This window comes from Protobothrops mucrosquamatus, unplaced genomic scaffold (genome assembly GCF_001527695.2).
Source record: "Protobothrops mucrosquamatus isolate PMUCROS unplaced genomic scaffold, P.Mucros_1.0 scaffold707, whole genome shotgun sequence".
Taxonomy (NCBI): Eukaryota; Metazoa; Chordata; class Lepidosauria; order Squamata; family Viperidae; genus Protobothrops; species Protobothrops mucrosquamatus.
The window spans coordinates 114,407-139,430 of NW_015386988.1; the positions used below are offsets into that span (position 1 = coordinate 114,407).

Below are 25,024 nucleotides of genomic sequence, written 5' to 3' on the forward strand. Positions count from 1 at the left end.
TTGTAGGGTTGTTGTTGTGGAGGAAATAGAAAGAGGAAGGTATGTTAGATATGTTCGCTTCCTTTACTTATGTGTAAAAACAATAAGATTTTTTTTAAAAAATAGTAAAAATGTCCAAATATCAGAATCTAATAATTTTGTGTTTTTAAGCAGATTTTATTTCTCCTGGAATTTGTTTCGTCATTTTCTCAACTGTTGAAGTCATGTTTGTTGGTGGACACTCATCTTGTGCTGCAAGATGAGTTATTGAAACCTCTTTTGGAAAAGTTCTTTGTGATTCTTTCCTTTAGTTCCAAGGACAGCATAGGTAAGTATATTGGTAAGGAGCAGACATCTGAAAATTTTGTATAAAAGTTGTATGAGTTGATGTCAACGTTTTGTTTTCTACAGTCCGGAAAGCAAAGCAAAGTAAAGTATCACCATAACTTGGTGATACTTGTTGAAGATTCAATATTTCCAAATAGGAATGAAAACATTTCTACCTGAAAGTTTATCCATATAGACAGTACAGAGCTAGATGGAACAATGGCCTGGAAAGCTGATGGGACCCCTAAATAGAATTCATAGTCTCCTCGGGAAAACAATTATATATATATATACATATATAAAAATTTATATATATAAGCTCAGAACCCTTTTGGAAGGACTTGAGTTTTCCAATAAAGCCATAACAGTCCTTTTTAAATGTTATTTCAGTTCATCTTTGCTCACCCTTGATTAAAAAATTATTTTTGCTAATGCTTCTTGCTTTGTGTTAATTAAGTGGGAATAGCACCGAGACTGCCATTTAATTTCTAGGAAACAAAACATGGTTTTAAGTCCTAGGTAGGCCTGTTGCTTGCCATTGTTACTATCAAGAACTTAAAATGCAGTAATATGTTTAGTTACTTTGAAGATAACTCTTGAGCTATGTCTCGAAGATATAAATCTGTGAATACGGTCATAGTCTGCTAATGTGAAACACACAAATTTCAATAAATATAAAGATAGACATAAAAAAGCAAATATTACAAGCAGATTATATCCAACTTCATTTGTATATATGTTATTGTGGCTTCATAATTTAATTTTAGAATATTCATATATAATATTTGTCATCTTTCTACCTCTAGGATGGTGTATAAGTCTTGTCCTTCTTGTGGAATGGACAGTTTCTTATCTTTTGCTATAGTTAAACAGGTTAAGCTGAGCTTTTACTTAGATGCTTACCTTTTTTCCTTATGTTTACATGGCAGGAACTGAGTTATCATCTGCAGTTCATCAAACATGGGAAGACCTGCTTGTTTTTTTAGCTACACTATTAAGAAAATGTGGCCATAGTGCACTACCATTTGTATCTCTTGCGTTAGCAAAGCATTGGGCTTCTATAATAGGTAATACCTGGTTTTAAAATAATGTTCTGTAAAGCCTTTGACTCCCCTTTGCCAGTTTTGATACCATGGATTATGGTATGCTTCAGGAACACCAGTCAGGGATGAATCTGTGAAGAATTTGGATTGTGGTTCTATTCTTGATTGGGTAGATCATTCATAAATTTTGTCTCTTGGATTGAACAATACCAGAGATGAAGGGTCTTTTAATGTCCAAGAGCCGCAGGTAACACTTTGTGGTTGAGATAATGATGAAAAGCAACTGGAGCCATCGATTTATTCTTCCTGGATTGGAAGAGAGGTTTAAGTTGGATATGAGACTACTTTTTCATGTACTCATCCCAAAATGTCAAGAAATTATGCCACCAATTTCTGGCAGCTGTACAGTAATCAAAGATGACTTTGGGACTTGAAAAGAATAACCTGGAGGGCCTTATGCAATCTTGAGGCCTCAGGTTGCCTGCCTTTGCTTTAATGAATCTCTCTTACCCTTAAATTATTGCTATGAAACCCAATTTAGTGTTTCATGCAAAAAGTATAGGACACAAAAAGCCTACAACGAGATAGGTTTATAGGTGAGGACCATCCTGCTAACTAAGGATTTTTTCAATTTATGCAAATCATTAATGTTTACACATATAATAGAAGGCTAACATGTGGAAGATATAGTGATGGCATCTGCAATTTACAAGGACGTCTTCTGAAAGACATCTGAGTGACCACACCTTAGAGTAACTCAGTGTCTCTATCATGGATCCTTTGTTGAGGTTAAACTTTTTTTTTCTGTCAGAACCAAAGGTTTTTCTCCCAAAACAATTTAGAAACGCTTCCTCTCTATGATTCTCCAAACAGACATGCAGACTTGGAATAAACCGTTTTTAGAGAATTTGTTTCAGCTGTTACTAGGTTCCATCACAGTTCAAAGTTTACTTAAATGGATGTTTTAAATAAAATATAGGTGGTAGGGCATATTTTGATGTATAGTCAACATAATCATCCTGTTACCTATTACCTTATATTTATTTCTGTTTGTTCATTTCATATCCTAATACATCATTTGATATTTATGAAACTGCTGCATCATAAAATTTGTATCTCTTTGATCTTTTAGATACACTATGTGAATGTGTCCGTCTTTCTACCAGACAACCAAGTTTGTGTACGGCCTCTTTATATTTCTTAGCCCTTCTTTTTGTTGAAGAAGGCAAAAGAGAGTTCGGCAATAAAGAGGACGCTTGCTACCAGCCAACAGTGTCTTTCCTTCTTGACGAAAAGAAGAACCAATCATCTGTAACCAAGCTCTGTGAATTGCTAATTCAGGTAGATTTGTGAAATAGTGATACTCACCTACATTTTCCTCCACTGTGAATGCTTTGTCAAGATAAGCGAGATCAAATTAAGGAGGTGGTTATTTATTTGTCAGAAATGTTTGGTAAAAAGATGATAGGGATGGCACAATTAGGAGCGAAATCAGTTCAGAGTTGTTTAAGACATTTACATCTCAGAGTGTTGTCTATGGAGATTCTCAGTCATCCAGGTCATGGTTGTCCCAAAGGTACTTTTTCAAGAGACATCTGGACTTTCTTGTTTTTGTTTGAAGACATTTTGCTTCTCATCCAAGAAGCTTCTTCAGCTCTGACTGGATGGTGGGGAATGGAAGGATTTATATTCTTTGCAGATTGCTGGTCATTTGCAATTTTCTAGAGAGTAGTTAAGGCCTCTTGGAGGTTTATCTGTCCTCAGGGTCACCTGAGTAGTGCCAATCATTGTGGAGCCTTCTTGGAACTGTATACTGGAGATAGATGATGTTGTATCCCTCCCCCTCTGTTGAGAGAGTGCTGTTCGAATTTGACATGGATGGCCTCTTTAACCCCTCTTTCAAACCAGTGGTTCTCTCTGTCCAAAATGTGGACTTTGCTGTCTTCAAAAGAGTGGCAATTGTCTTTTAAATGCAGATGGACTGCTGAATCTTGTTCTGATGGGTTTGTTATCCTATGTTGTGCCATGCCTTTATGAAGTGGTTGTTTTATTTCCCCAATGTACAGATCTGCACATGTCTCATTGCATTGTACTGCATATACCATGTTGCTCAGTTTGTGTATGGGTATATCATCCTTGGGGTAGACAAGTTTCTGCCCTACTGTATTCTTGGATTTAAAGTGTGCACGTATGTTGTATTGGTTGAAGATCCTTCTGAGCTTTTCAAAACCAACCTCAGCCCAGACCACATATGTGCCATGCTGGACCTCTCCCTGACCACTACCTATTTTAAATACAATAAAGGTTTCTACAGACAAAATCACGGCTGTGCCATGGGTTCACCTGTGTCACACATTGGGGCCAATCTCTACGTGGAAATTTGTGATGCTGAACTTCCTGAAATAAAAATGAATGTGCGACACCGTTAAGCAATGATATTAACAATATTGTTGATACAGATCTCAGAGGCTCCTGGAAAATTAATTTCATAAATTATGTGGGTTTATATATGTTTGCAGATGACTAGGAAACATATGTAGTGAATAGCAAATATCTTTTAAAAGGGATACTTAAATTTCATAGCTAAAATAGTGAATACATGACATAGACTCCCCACCCAATAAACCTAACCAACATATAGACCTGCTATGATCTTTTTCAGAATGGTTAAATAATACTGTAAGCCAATGGTTCCCAATCTTTTCTTCACCATGGACCCCCTTTAAATACTTTTTGTGGCCACGGACCAGGGCCACAGACCCGCAAAACCTAATTCAAGATTTAAATCATAACATTTCTTCAAGCCTTCACAGACCCCCTGTGATGACATTGAGGCCCTACGGGGTTGAGAACCATTGGTGTAAGCAAAATGCGAATGAAGGAACATTCAAGAGTTTTGGAAGAAAACAGTTTCTAGGGATGATGGATGGATGCAAACTGGTTCTGGGAAGGAGAGGAAAAATTCTGGGAAAGGAGCAGGGACAAAAAAAAAGCAACTCTAGAATTGGTAAAGAAAAATATGTTTTAAATGTACTGTCAACTAAACCTTCATAAGCCTTGATTTAGCTATCTTTTTCTGTTCTTAATTCTATTAATAGGACAGTTACTTATAGTAAGATTTGTTATTTCCCTTTTATAAGCAATTATATTTGGTTTCTAATACTATCTGCTGATGCCTGTACTTGCATCCTGGCTTCTTTAATTGATAATTTATATCAGATGAGACGAATATAGGTCAAAAAGATAAGTAAATCTTATCTAAGAGCTTGCATTTCTTAACCAGCTGTGGCCTCAAGCCTCTTCTTAGGTTTTCTTTCTGTTGGTATGAACTGCTTATAATTTTTTCAGGTTCTATTTTACTAGCATAACCTCTTTTTTTAAAACCATATATGCAGTATATACTATTTCACTCTGATCATGGTATTAATTATCCTGGAAGAGATAATTAGAACATTTCTAACTGATTATTACAATGGAAATAGTTATTTTAGCTGCTAGCCTGGAACAACATCATGTATTACAAATATATTTTAACCTAGAAATTTACTTCATAGTAAGGAAGATAAGAATGAGAATGTAAAAGCCAAGGTTTGCACCATACATTCTAATTTGTACATAAAAAGTTGTGCAATGGGATGATGGTGGATCACAGTAATAAATGAATGGGAAAACAAGAAATCACAGGAATAATAGATGAAATGTTAAGCAACAATGTATTTTTGCTAGAATAGTAGGGTTTTTTTAATTAAAAGCTTCATACAGCTTAATTTTTCCCACCATATCATTATAGTGAATGTCACTATTTCATCCTATGTGGGTCTTAGAATTGAGATTTGATGTTGTTACCCTTTAAGTGCTTAGAAATGTATTCATGATGACATTTCAACAAATCAATTGCAGAATATGTGGATAACTGAGAAGTTGGAAAGGAATTTTGAGGAAGCAGTGAAAGTGTTGTTAATCGCACCAACAATTTGGTAATAAATTTTAGCTGTGTAAAAGAAGGATCCTGCAAAGGGTATGCCAATACTGCTGGAGCAGATGGATTCACTTGCTAGTTTTTAAAACACATACATTGCAGGGACAGAAAATAGAGTAACAAAATCAAAACAGAAATCAGAAGCAGGTACCCAAAATAAAGGAGACAAAATAATTTCTAAAGTTCAGTATTGAGTGTGGGAAATAATTGAGTGCGTCTCTAAAAAGTATTTAATCAGTCCTTTATCAGTGTATAAAGAAAGACTATTACACTGAGAAAAAAGACTCTGCTTTTCTTTTCCCTATAATAACCATAATAACATATAAACAGTCTTGAGGGCCAGTAATTTTAACTAGAAAAAATATTGTAAGTCTATCAAGGTATCATTGCATAAGAAAAATATTTTAGACAATAGTTTTTGAATTATAATAGAGCTGGCTAAAAACAGTTTTCAATTTTCAGTGAATCTAGATCCTGAAGCCGGTCTTTCTCATTTATTTTGCTTTGATAATGAAAAAGTGTCCTTGCTTGTTAAAAAGAAGAAGAAGATGACAAAGAGCTACAGTGGTTTTTTTTTTTAAAAAAATATGTGAATCTTTCTTGAGTGCCTACACCACGGATTGGGACAACTCGCCGTAGCCAACATGCTGTGGCCAACTTGCCATTGCCAATTTTTCATGGCCAACTTGCCGCGGAACAACTCGCTGTGGGACAATTCGACAATTCAGTTTAATTGTTTTAAATAATTAAAAAATAATGATAAAATATTTTAATTTTTGTCATTCAGTTTTCATTTTGTCATCCTTTGTCCTCCTTTCTTTAATGATTCTGTTCCATTATTTCTTTGATATTAGTGTAACACTTGTTCTGTGGGGAGTTGTCCTGTCGTGAGTGGGCCACAGCAAGTTGGCTGAGATGAATCGGCCGTAGCGAGTTGTCGTAAACCCCCTACACCATGTGCTCTGTTATAGGAATTTAATGCAATCCATGTCTTTATTTTTTGTTTATTTAATCAAATTTAGAGACTTCCCATCTCTCACTCACAGAGCAATATTGGATTATTATGATTGAGTTACATGTCTATTATTTTTTGTGTACCCCTAATGTTTCATTTAAATATAGATAATGATCAGTAAAGGTAATTCAAATAAATATTTGCAAAAGCATAATGTGGAAATTTCTGCATGTCAGGATCTTATATTTATCTTTGATAACCCATTCTGCTTTTTTCACAGACCTATGAAGTAAACTCTTTTCAAGATGTGGTAAAACGGGTTGCTGCAAGTGCCTTGCTTCCCTTTTTAGCTGTTAGTAGAAGTGCCCAGAATTGTGCCCTAGAAGGTGAGATGTTACCTAAAAATTGGGGATTTTAAAGCAGGTGTCATTCATTGTGTAGTTATATAGAAAGAATGTCCCGATTGTAACAGCTTTGTAGTGTCCAGCTATTGTTGAATCTGTTTCCTGTGATGTGGATGATGGCTTGCTGGTTATATTCACTGTCAGAGAAATTAAGAACCTGAGAGTCAACAGCAGGTTCTTGTTTTGCCAGGTATGTTCTTGCTGTGTGCGTTGAACAGATTCTCATTGTCACCAGTATGGCCCATTTTCAACAGATGGTGACTTAAGTGAGATTAGTGACGAAAAGCTGATGATTCATATTACAGCTTCTTTTGGATTTATGCACCTGAACAATCGGCCAGGATATACGTGTCCTTCTTATATACCCTGGTATTAGCTGTTTATAGATACAGAGTAATGACTGCAGGAAGCAATGCCAATAGAATGATTTTGATATTTTGAGTAAGACCATCGTGGAAAACCTGGCAAATACAAAACTTTACAGAAAAAAATGTCTTCAAGAGGCTTGCTCAGTTGTTACAAGCTGTTTTGGAAATAGATAAAAAAAAAAAAAAGAAATTTGAGAAAATGTCCATAACCTTTTTTTCTTTGTCTAGAATTAAATGATACTGGCTGGAAAGATGCCAGTGTAAGAAAGTATTTTGATTCTTTCAAAACAATTAATGTATCCCTAGGCAAGTATTTTATGTCTCAGAATCAAAATAGAGAAGCAAATCTGAATGTAATACAAGTTTTATTATTTACATTTTTCAAAGTTTTGCTAATGAATAATTCAGCTTAAACAATATCAGATCTTCAATTTATCAGGGCCAAATTGTCTCATTTGCTTAGTACACATTTGACCACTGCACATTTTGCCAATATTTTTGAGCAGATTGATTAATAGAATCCATTTTTCTTTATAGCCAACCTCATAGAGACTGGCTTGGAACAGATGAAACATGTTTATACAGAACTGAATCTAGCTTCCTTGAAACTTGGAAAAGCAAACCAAAGAAAAAGGGTATTTTACTATATTGATATAAAAATTGTTGAATATCTGGTATTCTTCCTATCCATTTTATATCTTTGTTTTGTACATATGAGTTAGTGAGACTCACTGTCTTGTATATTTAGGTTTTAATAGCCTGGGGATGATGAAAATCCAACACCTCTGGAAAAACAGTATGCTCCTTCTTTAGAATTTTTTTGGGGGGAGATAGCATCTTGTATCATCATCATCATTGGATGGAAATGGTGGTTTAAGATGATGGTTCACTATTTCTGGAGGGTTGCAGTTGCCATGTAGTTATTAAGAATGCTTCCTTAATAATTATGTTGCACTCTGGAACTTCTCATCTTGTAGCATTACCCAGATATGATACCTCGATTTCAAATGTTTTATTTTCAAAAGAGTGCATGTTCAAGCTTCCATTTGATTCTGAGTATCAAGCACCAAAGGTTAACTGTTACATTGTGGGGCAAATGCTTTGAAAAACAGAAATAACAGATGGTACAGAAGATGCATATAATCTTACCTACTACTTCACCTAGTTGGCCTTTTAAGGTAGGCTTGAAAATAAGTGGAAAAAGCACAGAATCTGCCTGGAGGGCATTCTCAGGCATGGAAAAGTTAAGCAGCCTCTCCCCCTGCTTTATATTATATTGTATCAGCAATCAAGGGCTGGCTGGAAATATTTACACGGTGTTTTATTTTCTTAAATCTTACACAGTATCCAGTATCCAGCTTCAGAGGGAAAAGAAGAGGGATGGAGGAAATCATTTACCTTAAGGGCATATATTAAAATCTTTGCACATCTCACTTTCAGAATTCTCATTTTGATATTGATTATATGACTGCCTAAATCGACATATAAGATGCTTACTACAAAGTATATCTGTCCATAAATAGGCTCTTATTGAAAAAGGGGGTAGATAAGTGGGTGAGAGTAGTTATTATTTTAACTGAATATCTTCTGATTCCCTTTAAAACATAACTTGCTAATTAACATTTCTCAAGTGATACATGCAACCACGTGAAATGATTAGAATACCATTCAACCCAATCTGCCTCTGTGTACATTTTAATCAGTTATTTTGTAGCCTTTGTACAAAGAGAAACGATGAATCCTAGTTGGATGGATATGCGATCGTGTTATGTCAACCAGTCTTTGTAGAGGGTATTCAATATTTTAATTTTAAATTTGGTGTAATTAGAAAAGTCTTTATCTTAATATGTACTTGTATAATTATGTCAATAGAAAGAGCCGATCTCTGGTGAGCCATTTACAATGAGGGTATTTATATTGTTTCACTCATTGCATTGCTTTAGTTCCTTTCTTTTTAATGCTCTTTCGAAAGCAAATTCTTTTATTATCAACCAGTAGATTTGCTCTGGTTGGAAATATAACATCCAAAATAGATCTTGGGTAGCATCTATCTTTCTTTATGCAGGATGGAATTGTCTCTTCCTGTTTTGGATGGCCACTAAACTTCAAAGGGGTTTCCCCCCATGAAAGACAAATACTATTTTCTTGATACTGGGACTGTCCATGCTTGGTTAAATTCATTAAGATTAAGTTTAGGATTAAGATAACCTTTATTGTCATTTTTCTGTGTACCAATGGCACACATTAAAATGAAATTCTGATGCTCAAAAGAAAAAAAACACACCATCACCAAACAATGTCACCATCCCAAGGATAACAATAATAATATAATAACATCAGCGGCATCCATAAGTGCCACGTTTTACAAAATGATGGCAAAATATACATACATACATAAATCATACTCCATTTTGAATACATAACAGAAAAAAGAGTCTTGAGAATTAACAAGGTTGATACTATATGGTACAAAGCTATTATAGAATCTAGCTGTTCTGCAGAAGCAAGTAGGACTGTCTGTGTCATATGAATCAGATTCTGCTTGTATATTGATCTAAATCAATTTTTTGTCTTCTACCAGGAAGACAACCTCAGCAGAGAGTTAAAACTTGCCATGCAGCTCCTAAGAAATTCTTTCTTTCGAAATGAATCCTGCAAAGTAAGAGACAAGGGAAATGTCTAACCCCTCAGCTAAAATGTACAATATTGGGAATAATATACTTACGACCTTATCTTTTCACTTTCTGCTAATCCAACTCTTTATAGATGCCTAGCATCTGGGTAGCAATGGTGATGGAAATGAATTATTTAGAAATACAAAGGAAAAAAATTGACACACTTATTTTATTTATCTTCCAGATTGTGTCATAATAACTGTTCAGGGATATGCAGAGGGTTGAGGATGTGAACGATGGTTTGGTCCCTTGTTTTATTTTAATATAACTGAACTTTTATTCATGCAACTACATGAAATAATTAGAATGCCATTGGTATTCCTATGTTTATTGTGAGGCATTAGGTTAAACAATTGCTTTTTATGTCCCAAGAGGAAATAATATTTTCTCCCAAGGTGTAATATTTACAGCTCTATTTTTACCTTTCCAACTTGGACCCTCTCCAGATGCATAGATTCCAACTCCTAAAATTGTCAGTTCATCAAAGTTGACATATTTTTGGAGGACGTGGAGGTTGGAAAAGAGCCCTCTGTGGTCAATGAGCCCTTAGATTTTGCATTGGCTTCACAATCACATTTATAAAAGCTCTTTCAGTATTGCAACATCTTCTCGTTATTTGACAGGCAGCAGCTCTTGGAACTCATCTCATTTCTATTTTGCATTCTTTGTGGCCTTGGCTTCTAATGGATGATTCCTTGATGCAAGCAGCATTGCATTTGCTGTGTGTCTATACTGCAAACTATCCTTCCGGTGAGTGACGCTTCAATCATTGCTGCATGTGGCAGGTGACCATTAAAGTCGAAAGAAAGAAAGAAAGAAAGAAAGAAAGAAAGAAAGAAAGAAAGAAAGAAAGAGAAACTAACTAGAGTTAGTCGTTGTTCACTTTTCTAGGTCATTGTGTTACACAAATGACAGTTCTCTCCCTCTCCCGCATTTTATTATAGCTCATCCTGTTTAGCAACTGAATCATGCAGCAACCATTTGCAGTTATGATGATGATGATGATGATGATGATGATGATGGAAAATTTAGAGTTAGGTGTAGGGGCAGGTCTGTCAAGCAAAGGAAAGCTGAAGGAAGATTGTAGGCACGGTTGCAGTTTCACTTTGCTTAACAACCAAGTTGTCAGTTCCAATTGTGGTCACTAAAGGAGGACCCTGTCTTCCAACAGAAATGGAAACACTCATGCCTTACTACCTCTGTAAACAGTTGACTGTAGATGTGCACATGTGAGAGAGAAAGAGTTACTATTCACTTTTTCTAGCATGCTTTTATTCTTTCCCTCTTAGCAAATATATTCCTTTTCTATTAAGGTTGGCATAAAGTACCATGAAGAATTATTTACTGTTCGCATATTAAAATTTCTTAATATTTAAATGGCTACGCTTGTTGAGAAATGCAGGCACTTGATGACAGCATCTGACTGCACTAACATTTCATTTGAAAGAAACTATTTTTTCTTAGTTAATCATGTTAAAAAGGTTTCAGTTTTTTTTAAATAAATCGGGGCTAAGGTGGGTGGATAGTTCATGCATCTTCTGTAGCTACAGAATGTGAATAATCTTAGTTCAACCATTCACGGTAATTTGTAATAGAAATTACATGTTAGCAATGTTCTGTGTAGGAACCTTTGCAAGTTCTTTTGTGGAAGTATATCGACAAAAAAATGTAATAGAGGAGAGTACAAAATTTAATTCAAAGCATGATGAAATATAATGGAAAGCAAATGAGTTTGTATTTAAAAATAGCTTTGGAACTCTTCACGAATACCTTCATTCCTCTGCATAGAAAAACTGAAAAGGTTAATGTGTGCATCATTATAGTCATAGTGTTAATTTCCTCAATTTCATAAAAGTTGAATTCAGTTTAAATTATATTCCATTTTAAATTATATATCTGTATGACAATCTAAATAAGTTCTGCATGTCCAAGGTTGAACATGTCCATGGAATGTTTTTGGTTTTGTTTTCAGGCAGCAGCATTGCACTATTTGTCATAACACATCTCTCTCTTTAAACTGAGACTATATTCAAAAGTGGCTTATACTGTGATGTAATATATTCCAACAAAAAGCTCCATCAGTTCCATTACACACACCAAATCCTTGGAAATGCTTCTAGTAGATTTTTGGGTTATAGCCATGGCTAAGATCTCTGCCTGCAAACCATATGTATTCATCCCTCAAACTAAATTAAGTTCCTTGTAGCTACCAGCAAATGCCTGTCCCTCTGTAAAAATATGTCAGTGAGAAGTCATTAATAGTAGAGAAGCTTTCATATTTTACTATCTCTTGACTCAGAATTTGAACCTGAATGATTTCACTTGAAAGAGCAGGCAAGCATTATAACCCCTAAATTCTTCTCTAGCTTGGATCTTTTAAACTGATCATTAAAAAAAAGTCAACTCCCATGGACCTATAAGTCTCCAAATATTCACCACTTAACTTTTCTGGTAACATCCAGAAATATGTTAAAGTATGAAAATGCTGGTTTAAAAGAAGTAGGAACTCATGCCAGATATTTTGAGTTCTTGTCATTCCCAAACTGATGTTAAAGATTATTACATGTCTTACTGCATGGCTTAATATATGCCATATTCTTCAAAATATTACACATTACTTTAAAATGCATCATAATAGGCTTCTAATGTCTGGATTTCCATCATTAGATGATGTAAAATTATTCATATTATGTTTTGTCATTGTTTTATGAAGATGAATGATCAAGCCCTTGGTGGATGTGTTTTCATAGATCATGTTATGCCAGTGAGTTCTATCACTTTATGTTTTAAAGAAGAAAGCTGTTCTTTCTACACTTCTTTTAATCATCATGAATCACTTCCCTTAATAGTACATTTAGATGATAAATACCAACATGACTATAGATAGAATAGGGCTAGAAGAAAGAGCTGGAGATGAGAGCGGGTGAGAAAACAAAAGGAATATTCTGCTTGGAAAAATACAGATGACGGAATCTAAAATGAGGGAACCGATGATTTATAACTGTAGCTTTTTCTCGATTACTTTAAAAAAAAATAGTGCAGATTGAGGGAAATGAATACACATGAAAGGGATTGAACTATGCATAAACAATTTATTTCCTGTAAGCATGGACATAAGAGAAAGAGATGGATTTCATATGAGAAAAAGCTTGAAACAAGATTCCTTTGTTTAATCAACATTGTACTCCTGTAACGGTTGATAAAACAAAGTATGTTCTGTGATATTGAGTGGTTTATATTAGTTTTGTTGAGTTCTTGATGCTCTCTTAAGCTTGGTTGTTTGCTTGCAGACGTTTCATTACACACTATATAAAAAAATGTGAGTTTGCACTGATGATATCACCTAGTTGAAACATCTTGAAACATATGCAGGCTCACAGAGCATCAATAATTCCATAGTTTAATCCTGAGGAAAAAATACTTTTTTATATGAGTTTTTTTGAAGGTTTTTTTTTAAATCATAATTTTAACATGGAATGAAGATTTTTGAAAACTGTAATTTTAACATGGAATGAGATTGTTTACCTGCAAACAGGCCACTTAATAAAAAGTTCTCTCCCCCTCTCATATTTACCTATAATAATATTTTGATTTTTAAAGGCTGTGCTTCTCTTTGTGTGGCAAGTAGCAGCTTGTGCCCTTTCCAGACAACCCAAAGAACTGTAGCTGGGAACTCACTTATGCATAACATTATGAAGTTAGCAACTCAAACCCTGTCTGAGAACGGCATCATTCAGCAGATGACTTTTAATCTTCTGGCAAACCTGGTTATATCTCAAGACTGTAAAGGTCTTCTTCAGAAGGTAGGCATTCAATGTTCTGAATATACTGATAAAATTCAGGAAGTGGTTTTGGTTTTGTTTAGTCTCAGGGAAGATGTTAAGATAATCTGGGTCAAACAGCTAAAATTGTGAATGGAAGACTGAGGCTTATAATAAAGAATTATAGTGCAAGCAAACACAAAGCACGTGGAACACAATTATGTGTGTGTGTATGTGTGTGTGTGTGTGTACATGCATTCATATGTAAGTATATGTAGATATTGCATCTATGGATTTTTCATGAATCATCTTTCTTACCCTTGAATACTCAATTTTCTCAATTGTAGGGATTATTACTGCAATGTTTGCTCACTTGTAGTTCCTGATTAAAGATATAAATAAAAGTGTGTATTATTATGTATAGTTTTTCATCACTGATTTCTGTGGAAGAAGCTTGCAGATATTATCACATCCAAATACATGTTTTTATCAGCCAGATTATTGGCCGATAAAAGAATAAGAGAAAAACTGTCTTGTCTATTCTGTTTTTTAGTTAATATTTCTGCTTCTTAGCTCAGCAAAACTTTCATTCCTGCATGTTTAATGTAAGCATCTTGGCATCGTTTGTACATGACTTACACTTTAGGGATAAATTATACGCATTGTCAGTATAATTTGTCATATGTCAGAAGTGCCTTTTGCGGGGGAAATATTTCCTCTGTTCTTTGCTTCTTTTCTTCATGACAGGATGGTTATCCTGAAATGAAATTGTGGACTAAAGCTCTCCCCAGAAGTGATTGGTTGTGTTGAGGCAGCAATTCTTCCTTGAATGGCAAAGTCACTTCCTGCATATGTCAGAAACTTTCCCAAAGGCCTTTGTCAGTAAGACATTGTCTGCCCTCAGCCTGCCACTTTATTTTTAAAGCTCCCAGTGCAAGGCATGAGCTCTGCCCTTTTTGTAAAAACCCAAACCAAAAGTTTCTGTATGGGTATGAATAATATTGTGGCATAGATAACTCTCTTCCCCAGTTTATGATTAGTGTGACATCAGAAAGGGGAACAAAGGAAAGCAACCAACAAGATAGTGGTTGTTAATGTTTTGTTGTTATTATAGCTGCTAACTGTGATGGAAGTGGGCTGCTCATGGAAAGAGATGACACCATCAAGCCTCAGAGCCATGTGTCTTCTCCTCAGATTGGGCATACCAACTGGGGGAGGCAGATCCTCACTCTTTGCTTCTTCTCACCACCTTTTTCCATTTGGATAGAAATGTTGTCTAAAAGGTTAAAGCTGCCCTAATGAAAAGGAACGGGGACAATTGCAGTAGCTTTTGAATGTGTGGGATTGATTGAGATGTTACATTTATATTTTGCAATATAGAATACTGCAAAACACTGTGAGTGCCTGTGTGTGTGTGTGTGTGTGTGTGTGTGTGTGTGTGTGAGAGAGAGAGAGAGAGAGAGAGAGAGAGAGAGAGAGAGAGAGAGAGAGACTGGCACTATGTATTTAAAAATCAAGTTAACAAATGTGTGAGCAATGTAAGTAGTAAAGCAGAAAATCATTAAATGACAAGGTTTTTTTAAAAAAAACCACATAAGTGCTTTAAATTGAAAAGATGAAATGCTGGGAGAATTAAAAGGTTCTTTGCTAGTCTTGAAAGGAGCAATGTAAGAGCTTCCTGTAAGAGGCAACAACTATTGCTAGAAATAATGAATTAGACTTAGAATTCCATAATAATGCAGACTATTAATATTTTCATCACTAATTCAGAAATGACTGCATTATTCCCTACCAGCTCTTTTATTTTGGATAATTCCTTCCTTCCTTCCTTCCTTCCTTCCTTCCTTCCTTCCTTCCTTCCTTCCTTCCTTCCTTCCTTCCTTCCTTCCTTCCTTCCTTCCTCTACCCTACCCTACCCTACCCTACCCTACCTGCAGTTAGAAAGTGAACTTTTGACAACCACTCTCATAACTGCTTTATATTTGGTCTGTAACCTTGGGTAATAAAATTATCTGGAAACCTATTTCATTTCATTTGTATCCATCTAGCATTTGGAATAGCTGATAGATGGAACAAATATTTGGGCTGCTTTTTGATTTTCTAGCAGAAAATTTAGTTGTTGATCAAATGGCTTGTATGCAAGAAATCCCTTGGTTCAGCTTTTGGCAGCTCCAAGTAGAAAGAGCCAGGACATATTGAAAGGCCAGAGAATTGCTTGTAGTTCGATGGAGCAGTTGCCTGCCTGCATAGCTTTTCCTGACAGCAGCTTAAGATACATGTTTATATCTGAAGGAAGTTTCCTTTTGGAGGCTTTTAAATTAATTAAGGGATGTTTAATTTCACATGTCTGACAGGCTCAGAACACATCTATTCCTGAAGATAGCTGGCCTTAAATATCTACAGGAAGCATCTGGCAATGTAGAGCTTCTACATTTTGTGTATCGTTGAGTTTTTTCTGTAGTAGGAATAGGCAACAATTTTATGCACAGTTGCAGAAGCTATAACAGGGTCTGTTTGCAGCACATGAGTATATGTTATGGCTTTTATATCTCCCAATGCTCTTTTGCCTGTGGTCAGTTTCTCCTAGTCAAAAAAATCTTCCAGAAATGTACTTCCTTTTCCTAAAGACTTTGTGCAAGCTCTTCAAAGGTCTTGTAGCACACCAGAGTTTGCATGCTGTCTCTCCCCTTACTGAGAGTATTTCTTAAACTGAAATGTTTCTCTGACAAATTGTTATATTGTGCATGAGAAAAAAATACTGTATCTTGCAGAAAAAAAATTCTTAAATTGTCTTTACATCCTGTGTATGATTCTTTGATGCCTGACTTTTTTTTTTGTTTTCACATAAATATCAGTTATTATTAAAATAAAAGTGACAGAATGTGTTTTGTATACAATTTTATAAATAATCCATCTGATTATAATTATACTTCCAGATTACTATAAAGTGATTGAAGACAGAGGATTTATTTTCACTTTATAAATGGCATCGTTTAAATTGCTGGGAAAAAGTGGTCTATTTTCAAGTATTGTTAAAATATTCTTAGTTGTAAAAGGACTAAAGCCTTTTTGTATAGGCCAGGATTTTCAGTTGAAGTTCTGACTAGGATGAGACAGAAATGAGGACTTAGTTCTCCTTAGATGTTCCTGAACTACAGTTCCCAATATCCATTGCCATCAACTAGCCAGGTTGTTGGATGTTCCAAGTTTAGCAACACCTAGAGCACTGGAAGTTCCTCATCTCCAACACTGGGAACAAAACATGTTAAAAGTTAGAAGGATAACTCAGAATAAAGGGAACTAATTTATTCAAATGTAACAAAATTTCTAGTAGAGTGTCTTATTCAATATTGAGGGATCCTTGGTGTTCTCTGAGTTTGGTTGTTTTCTTGCAGACATTTCAGTACCCAAACTGATGTTGATCTCTAATTTGGGTAATGAAAAATCTGCAAGAAAACAACCAAACTCAGAGAGCACCAAGGACCCCTTATTTCAACCCTGAGCTACAAATATTCTCCTTTATTGGTTATTCAGTATTTCCAGAAGTGGGAAGTAACATGTTTTGTTAATGGATTGTAAAAAATAATTCCTTAATAACCACTCATTTTCTCCTGTCCTACTTTAGAATAATTTTCTACAGAATTTTTTGTCACTATCATTGCCAAAAGGAGGAAATAAAAGCCTCAGCATGCTGGCTATTGCTTGGATAAAACTCTTACTGAATTTATCATTTGGAGAAGACGGACAGCAAATGATTGTTAAATTGAATGGTGGCTTGGATCAACTTGTCGAGATGGCCAAATATAAACACAGAAACAATCCATACATGATCCTTCTGATTCTGCACAATATCTGCTTTAGTCCAGCCAACAAACCTAAGATACTGGCAAATGGTAAATACCTATTATCTGGCTTTAAGCCATTCTTCCCAACTAAGGGCTTTTTAGACATACGGTATGAGATGACAACTAGCCAAATTATTGGGTTGAGAAAAAGTGGAGCTAGAGCTTATGAAATAACCCTACTATATAATTTCAGGCTTAGAACTACAATGCTACAGTAAAAAAAAACAAATATACCTATGAACAGTTGTTTATAATTCAGATAATTCAGATAATTAGGATCAGGGAATCCTAGATTTTTTTTGCCCAACTATTCTGGTAGACTATTACACAAGATTTTTAGCAAGGTGTCCTCTTCATCACTGAACATATGTTGAAGGTGAGAAGGAGGGAAGAAAGACCTATAAATAAAGACAGTGGATAGGAAAATGTAAAGTGCTGTCCAAGAAAGGAAAGGTTTTATTATCCAGTTACAAAATCTTTTTTAAAGATACCTATACCGAAGGACACTCTAATTGATGTTCTGAACAAAGTCATAATAGTGTGATAGAAGGTAATTTTTGGAGGCACAATCACAAAGCTTGCATGAAAGCAGAATTATAGGATTTTTTTAAATAGTGGGAACAGATAATACTTATCAGTGTCTGAATCGTTTACCTCAATATATAATAAATGTAAATGTAGAATATGTGCAATATAGAATATTTATAGTATAATTAGCACAAGAAGGTAGCCAGTAATTTAAGTCTTGAAAGCTTGGCATTATTTCTTACATTGAAGTTTATTCTTTACATCTTTTAATAGGGATCTGCAGTAGCCTAGATCTAAAGGGGGAAAGGTGATCCATGGAATGCTTCTGGCCATCTTTTTAAACAAGCTGGAAAAGCTGCCAACTGATGCTGCATGCACACACCCCTGTGTGTTCCATATCACCTTTTCTCCTTCCCATTTTCTTCCGTATCACCTTTTCTCCTTCCCATCAGGATCACTGTCTTTTTAAAATACCACTACAACAGAAGAAGCTACCGTATAGAAGTTACTTGAAATGAAATTGTTGTGACTTATATAAATGTAATATATATCACAGGAAGTGGGAAATTAATCACAAGAATGCATTGGAGAAACTGAAACTGATATAATAGCCTTTAGACAGATACATGTGCGGTCTTTTGTCTTCCTCCTAGATAAAGCTGTTGCATTGCTATCTGCCTGTCTGGAAGATGACAGCCCTGCAGCTCAGAGAATAGGAGCATCTGCAATTTGGGCTTTGCTTCACAACTATCAGAAGGCTAGTATTTTAAAGGCTTGCAGATTTTATTTCTGATGTGTGCATACAGAAGCACTGCAGTTTTCAATTAGGCACTAATCTCTTAGTCCACATGTGTATAATAATACATACACAAATACATGAGTCCCTGTACATATATAAGCACACTTCCACCTAGCCTACATTTTCATAACATGGTCAGTAGTACAGCTGATTGCCATTGAATATAATCTGAAAAATCCTTGACAAAATCAAAGAATGTAAGAGTTGGAAAGGTCCAGTGGCATCTGTAGCAAACTGCAGGGTTGAAGTGATGACACATGTGATGATGATATGACAGAAATCGCCTGTTATGTATGTACTCATACCCCAACATCCAGCATGCATCATATGCATATGATAACAGAATAACAGAGTTGGAAGGGACCTTGGAGGTCATCTAGTCCAACCCCCTGCCCAGGCAGGAAACCCTATACCATTTCAGACAAATGGTTGTTCAATCTCTTCTTAAAAACTTCCAGTGTTGGAGCATTCACAACTTCTGGAGGCAGGTTGTTCCACTGATTAATTATCCTTAATTCTAGGTTGCTTCTCTCTTTGGTTAGTTTCCATCCATTGCTTCTTATTCTGCCTTCAGGTGCTTTGGAGAATAGTTTGGCTCCCTCTTCTTTGTGGCAACCCCTGAGATATTGGAACACTGCTATTATGTCTCCCCGGTCCTTCCTTTCATTAAATGAGACATACCCAATTCCAGCAACCGTTCTTTATATGTTTTAGCCTCCAATCCCCTAATCATCTTTGTTGCTCTTCTCTGTACTCTTTCTAGAGTTTGAACATCTTTTTTATATTGTGGCGATCAAAACTGGATGCAGTATTCCAAGTGTGGCCTTACCAAGGCGCCTATAAAGTGGTATTAACATGTCTTGTGATCTTGAGTCTATCTCTCAGTTAATGCAGCCTAGGACTGTGTTGGCATTTTTGGCAACTGCAGCACACTGCTGGCTCATATTTAAGTGATTGTCTGTTAGGATTCCAAGATCCCTCTCACAATTACTATTATTGAGCCAGGTACCACCTATACTATACCTGTGCATTTAGTTTTTCTTGCCTAAATGTAGAATCTTATTTTTTTACCATTGAATTTCATTTTGTTAGATAGGGTCCAATGTCAAGATCCTTCTGTATCTTAAGCCTATCTTCTGGAGTATTGGCTATTTCTGCCAGCTTGGTGTCGTCTGAAAATTCCCCATAATACATCAGGAATTGATGAAGTCATGTATGTGCTATTAGCCCTTTCTCACCTCTTGACTAATCTAAGACAATGCTGCAGTCGATGAAAGTATGCAGAAAAAATGATGGGTCCTATTTCAGTCAAGAACAGACTATTTAAAATCTTCGAAAATTATTTTGGTTCTTCAGGATAAGTAAACTGAATTTTAAAAAAGGAAAATTATTGAGCCAGTCTCTCTCTTTGTATTTATATTTGCTGGGTTCAAATGCTTATTATAAAAAGATCACAGAAAATGATTTTTTTTCTTTATGTAATCCAGAAAGCACATCATCTTTCCCTGAATGTAGATCTGGCAAATAAGCTGCTCTTTTCTTCCAAGAATTTCAAGTCTTGTTTTTTTCCCTCCCAGTTTGGTCTGTTTCCCATTCATTCTCTCATAAGGAATTTCTAACTCTGCTGTCTCTTCTTTAGCAATTTCTTACAAAAAAGAAGAATGTTTGCCAATATTCTGTTACACTCCACATCTCAAAAAGAAAAAAACACCCAAGCATCACAGTCTTCTCTGGCATTCAAGATGGAAAAAGCACAGGTCACTAGTCCCTTAAAATTACTTACTGCATAACAATAAGATTATGGCTGTGGGTTCAAGATAATTAAAGCTCCATCAAGGCTTTAATAGATGATAAGATGTCTAGCCTATTCTGCAACTTTGCTATTGTATTTCTCTCACTTTCTACAACCATTTTTCATTACTGAATGTCAAAATCCAGGCTTGGCTTTGTCTGATTTACACTATAGCAGTGTTTCTCAACCTTGACAGCTTGAAGATGTATGGACTTCAACTCCCAGAATTCCCCAGCCAGCAAATCTCCTTTTGTATTCATTTTTCTTATTCCTACATTCCTGTTCTAAATATAGTTTACGAAACTCTCACCATTGTTATGAATGTAAATGATCATTGGAATGAGTCTGATTAAACCATATATTTTTCTTTTCCATCTCATAAAAACACTTTTCCTTTGCACTAAGTTTCTGCATTATACATTCATTCAGCAAATTAAAATGGGTATAACACAGCATAAGACTATCTTTAAAACACAGTGCTTGTTACTATATATATAAAAAAATAGCCTATGCTTGTTCTGGAATTTTGGGCTGATTGTGATGCAGGTTCATATTCAATAGGGAACATTCTGTTATGCTGAGCATTGCAAACAGCTATCTTTGGAAAAAAAAAGCTTATTTTTATTGTGTTATTTCACTGAAATTGTTTTCTTTCTCCTATTCTACCCTGCTCTACCTCCCCCCCCCATCAAACAATTCACAGAAGTACCTTCATGTTTTGCATTCTTAAGTTTTTCTGAATGTCATAGCCTCATGGCCTGCCAAGGAAGAAGTAAAACGAAGAAATGATTTGAAAAGCATGAGCGCAGGGGAATTAACAAACATTGAATTATTCTTTTTCTTTTCTTTTTTTTTGTGCTACAGGCAAAAGTGACTTTGAAGAATCCATCAATAAAAAGAAGGGTGGATGAAGCTTTTATGTCGGGAAAGAAATGTATGTTATTAACAAGTTTGATTTCCATCTTAAACAAATAGCATTTGATATGCAAATATGTGTTCAATTTTTAACTTTGCCCAAGAATACAACACTGGGAATTCATGAGTGGGGGGGGTGTCAGATAGACCGGGGGGTATTCTCAAAGGAAAAGGCAACTCTCTAAAACGTTTTATGAATTCTGGATATTACTTTTTTAAAGTCTGTTTGCTTGGATAGAGGGATAGAGAGAAATACACATGATTTGGAAATTATGTTTTGGGGGAAATGGCACTAGAATGTCCGACAGGCAGGATGTTAGTGGAATGGAGAATAAGCAAGGAAGTCCAATCATTAGGCCCAAAGTTTTAGCTACAAATTTCGCAATTCTTCAAAGTTAGTAATAAAATGAAAATTGTAGGTGGAATGCACTTATTAGCGATAGGCATCATGATTATCCAGCTGCACTTATTATTCAAGTACAATAACAACAAAAAAATGGTTGCTTCCTGGCTCTTGTCAGCGGGTAAGAATCCTATCTGGCAGACAATAAAAATAAAGGAAATTGCCAGGCTAATACCAGCACAGCTGGAAAGTAATTTTTGGATAATTCACTAGATAAAAAGCCAATTAAGCTTTCCCCCAAGTTTTTCATGGAAAAAATGTTAAATTGTACTTGAGGAGCTGAATATTACAGATGTTTTCATAGTTTAATGAGATTTTTCTTTACAATATATTGACTAAACTTTTAGAGAAATACAGTCTATAATTAAAAAACAAAAACAAAAAATAGGTGTATCATGAGCACGTTGTATTTTATATTGAGAGAAATCTGTAATGTTTCCCATGGATATTCTTGAACATTATGATTTGGTTGGTGTATATGCTTTAGAAGTATTTCATTTTCTGACACACTCTTGATTTATTTTCACATCTCTTGATTCAGTCATAAAACATTTCAGCAAAAGAAAAAAAAATAGGATATCAAGATAATTATTTCACAAGCCAACTTGTATAGCCTTCTCTAGAGAACCAATTGTGGATTATCTTGATTTACTTCCAAGCTAGTTACAAAGTGAAACAGCTATATAGTGAAGCAAAAGAATAACTGATATAATTAGCACAAGCAGTACTCTTATTAAATCATAATGAGTTGTACAGAAACTTGTGTCCACAAATTCAATTTAATGCCTGTGCAAGGAAGAAAATAGAATTTCCATGCATAGAGAAGCTTAATTCTAGGAATAGGATAATTGCCAATTTTTTTTTAAAAAAAATGTAAGAATGTATTAAATCCTTTCTATAAAAATAAACACTTTTTTAAAATGTTAATTTGTGTCCTGTTTCATATACTAAATGTATAATATAATAGAAATCCATAGTGAGTTAAGAGTTTGCAAGCTATGAACAAATAATGGGATGTTTAGTTGCTGGGATAGCCAAAAGTACTTCTGTTCTAGAACAAATAGATTTCAAACACGAGCCATTCTATGTACAATAAAATCTGCATGTTTAGAAACAACATGCTCTAAATCAGAGGTGTCCAATCTTGGCAACTTTAAAACTTGTGGGCTTCAGGTCCCAGAATTCCCCACCCAACTCTGGGAGTTGAAGTCCACAGGTCTTAAAGTTGCCAAGCTTGGACACCCCTTCTCTAAATGATAGAAGGAAATATCAAATGAGACATTGTTTGGTTAAACACCAATGTGTTCCTCACCCATTCAAATAGATTTGTAAGGCTCTATGTATTATGTAATATAATTGTAACATTGTCTAAATGTATGGAATAATCAAGAAAGGCATGCAGAATGGTGTGATGCCTCGGTTTGAACTTTATGCATAACGAGATAGAACTGGAAAACCAATGTTAGAAACTCTGGAGAGGCATTGCTAGTCAGTGTAGGCATTCCTAGATCAGGTTCAAACTCAGCTGCCGGATTTTGATGAAAAAAAAATATTTTAATTTAATATACAGTTGCAAGAAAAAGTATGTGAACCCCTTGGGATAACGCGGAGTTTTGCATGAATTGGTCATAAAATGTGCTCTGAACGTCATCTAAGTCACAACAATAGAAAAACACAGTCTGCTGAAAATAATAATATACAAACATTACATGTTGCCATGGTTTAATTGAACATAACATAATGGAATATCAGAATTGTAACTATTCACAACAACATGACAGTTGAAGAGGTTTGGCTTTTGTTTCTCTTTTCAATTGAGACATTTATCTGTTATTTTAAAAGTTAATGCATTTCCCTTTTAGGTCTTCAGCAACCACAAGAAAGTCAAGAGGAAACGTATCACATAAAGTGTCTGGAAACACTTGTACAGCTTCTCAACAGTTAACAGACACCATGTTAACAAAGGGCACATCAATTGGACTGACTACTCCAAAAGGCATGAGAACTAAAATGGCATATTAAATCCCTTGTATTGGATTATCTACCCAGAAAAGGAAAATTTGCACAGTTTTTGACTTAATAGTAGAACAGGTCAATCCGAAGAATGTACAGTAAATGTTTCCGTGGAAATGCTGTTCTAGCGTTATGATATTACAGATAGATGTAAGAAAGTAATGAAGTAGCTAATTTTAATTATGTAAATTGTAATTATGTGAATATATATTTTTGCAGTGTTTGAGCTTGTATTAATAAATATGTTTTAATAATGCGAATGTGGAAAGAAGTGCTGTCTCTTTAGGGCAATGACCCAGTTTTGAGATATAAGAATGGGTGCTGGAGATCTATGGAGACATCAGCAATAGTCAAATGTTTCTAGAGGAATTTGAGGATGAACAAATTGTGGCAGGAAAAAAGTCTGAGATGTAAAATATATTAATGCATGTTTAGCCTGTTACATAGGTTGCTCTTAAAAAAAATTAGAAAAACAGAGCAAGATTGTTTGACCATGTTCAAGATGTCAAGTTGATTAAGCTGATCCTTCATTTTTTACTACTTCCTTCTCTGGGAAGATGAGAAGAGGTCAAAGAAACGACACAAGTTCTCTTCATCCAATCGCATTCTGTCTTTCAAGGTCACACCATTGAATGCCTTGCTTTACATCAATACTATTTTAAAATTATTATTTTTATCCTTATTTTCTAGCACAATAAGCATCACTTCCAAAATCTGTATGTCTTTTAATTTCATTAAGGTAGAATTTAGATCATTTTCAAATGCTTCATTTGTTTTAACATTTTTTTCAAAGAAGTAATAACTGATACAAAGGTACTTCACTGAAAAGAAAGACTAAACGAAAGACCATTTTCTAAACCAAATGCTTAATTTCTTGCTTGCTCCCTTGATTGATAGCGATTTGACTGCTACATCTAATAATTTCTACTTGATCATAGTCCCACAATCAAACACTGAAGTGAAAGTTCAAAATAAGTTATAGTTGTTTTAAGAAACAGTTTTATAAGAAAATATAGGCAAGACCACAAATGTTGGTGATGTTTATTTGGGACTGTATAAAATTGATGCTTGAGATGTAAATTTTTGCTACAGTAGAGTATCAGAGAATTTATGTCAAACTACTTTTTTTAAAACAAGAATTTGTACTCTTTATTTCTTAATACAATCAAATACAATACAGGAAGTTTAGAACATGTTTAGCATCTCCTAATAATTCACCAATTAATGTTTACCAATCC

General features: G+C 34.9%; 1 protein-coding gene across 1 annotated transcript in view; it reads left to right on the forward strand.

The window, feature by feature from the left end:
• RTTN (rotatin) overlaps positions 1-23,992 on the forward strand; it is a 93,598-nt gene extending 69,606 nt beyond the window's left edge. Inside the window, exons 38-49 of the mRNA XM_029284545.1 lie at positions 154-307; positions 1,236-1,373; positions 2,482-2,690; positions 6,564-6,669; positions 7,593-7,690; positions 9,637-9,714; positions 10,354-10,480; positions 13,331-13,533; positions 17,117-17,384; positions 18,518-18,621; positions 21,320-21,389; positions 23,636-23,992. Coding sequence (XP_029140378.1) covers positions 154-307; positions 1,236-1,373; positions 2,482-2,690; positions 6,564-6,669; positions 7,593-7,690; positions 9,637-9,714; positions 10,354-10,480; positions 13,331-13,533; positions 17,117-17,384; positions 18,518-18,621; positions 21,320-21,389; positions 23,636-23,718 — 1,638 coding nt within the window. The 3' untranslated portion in view covers positions 23,719-23,992. The remainder of the gene's footprint in view (positions 1-153; positions 308-1,235; positions 1,374-2,481; positions 2,691-6,563; positions 6,670-7,592; positions 7,691-9,636; positions 9,715-10,353; positions 10,481-13,330; positions 13,534-17,116; positions 17,385-18,517; positions 18,622-21,319; positions 21,390-23,635) is intronic.
• The last annotated feature ends 1,032 nt before the right edge of the window (positions 23,993-25,024 follow it).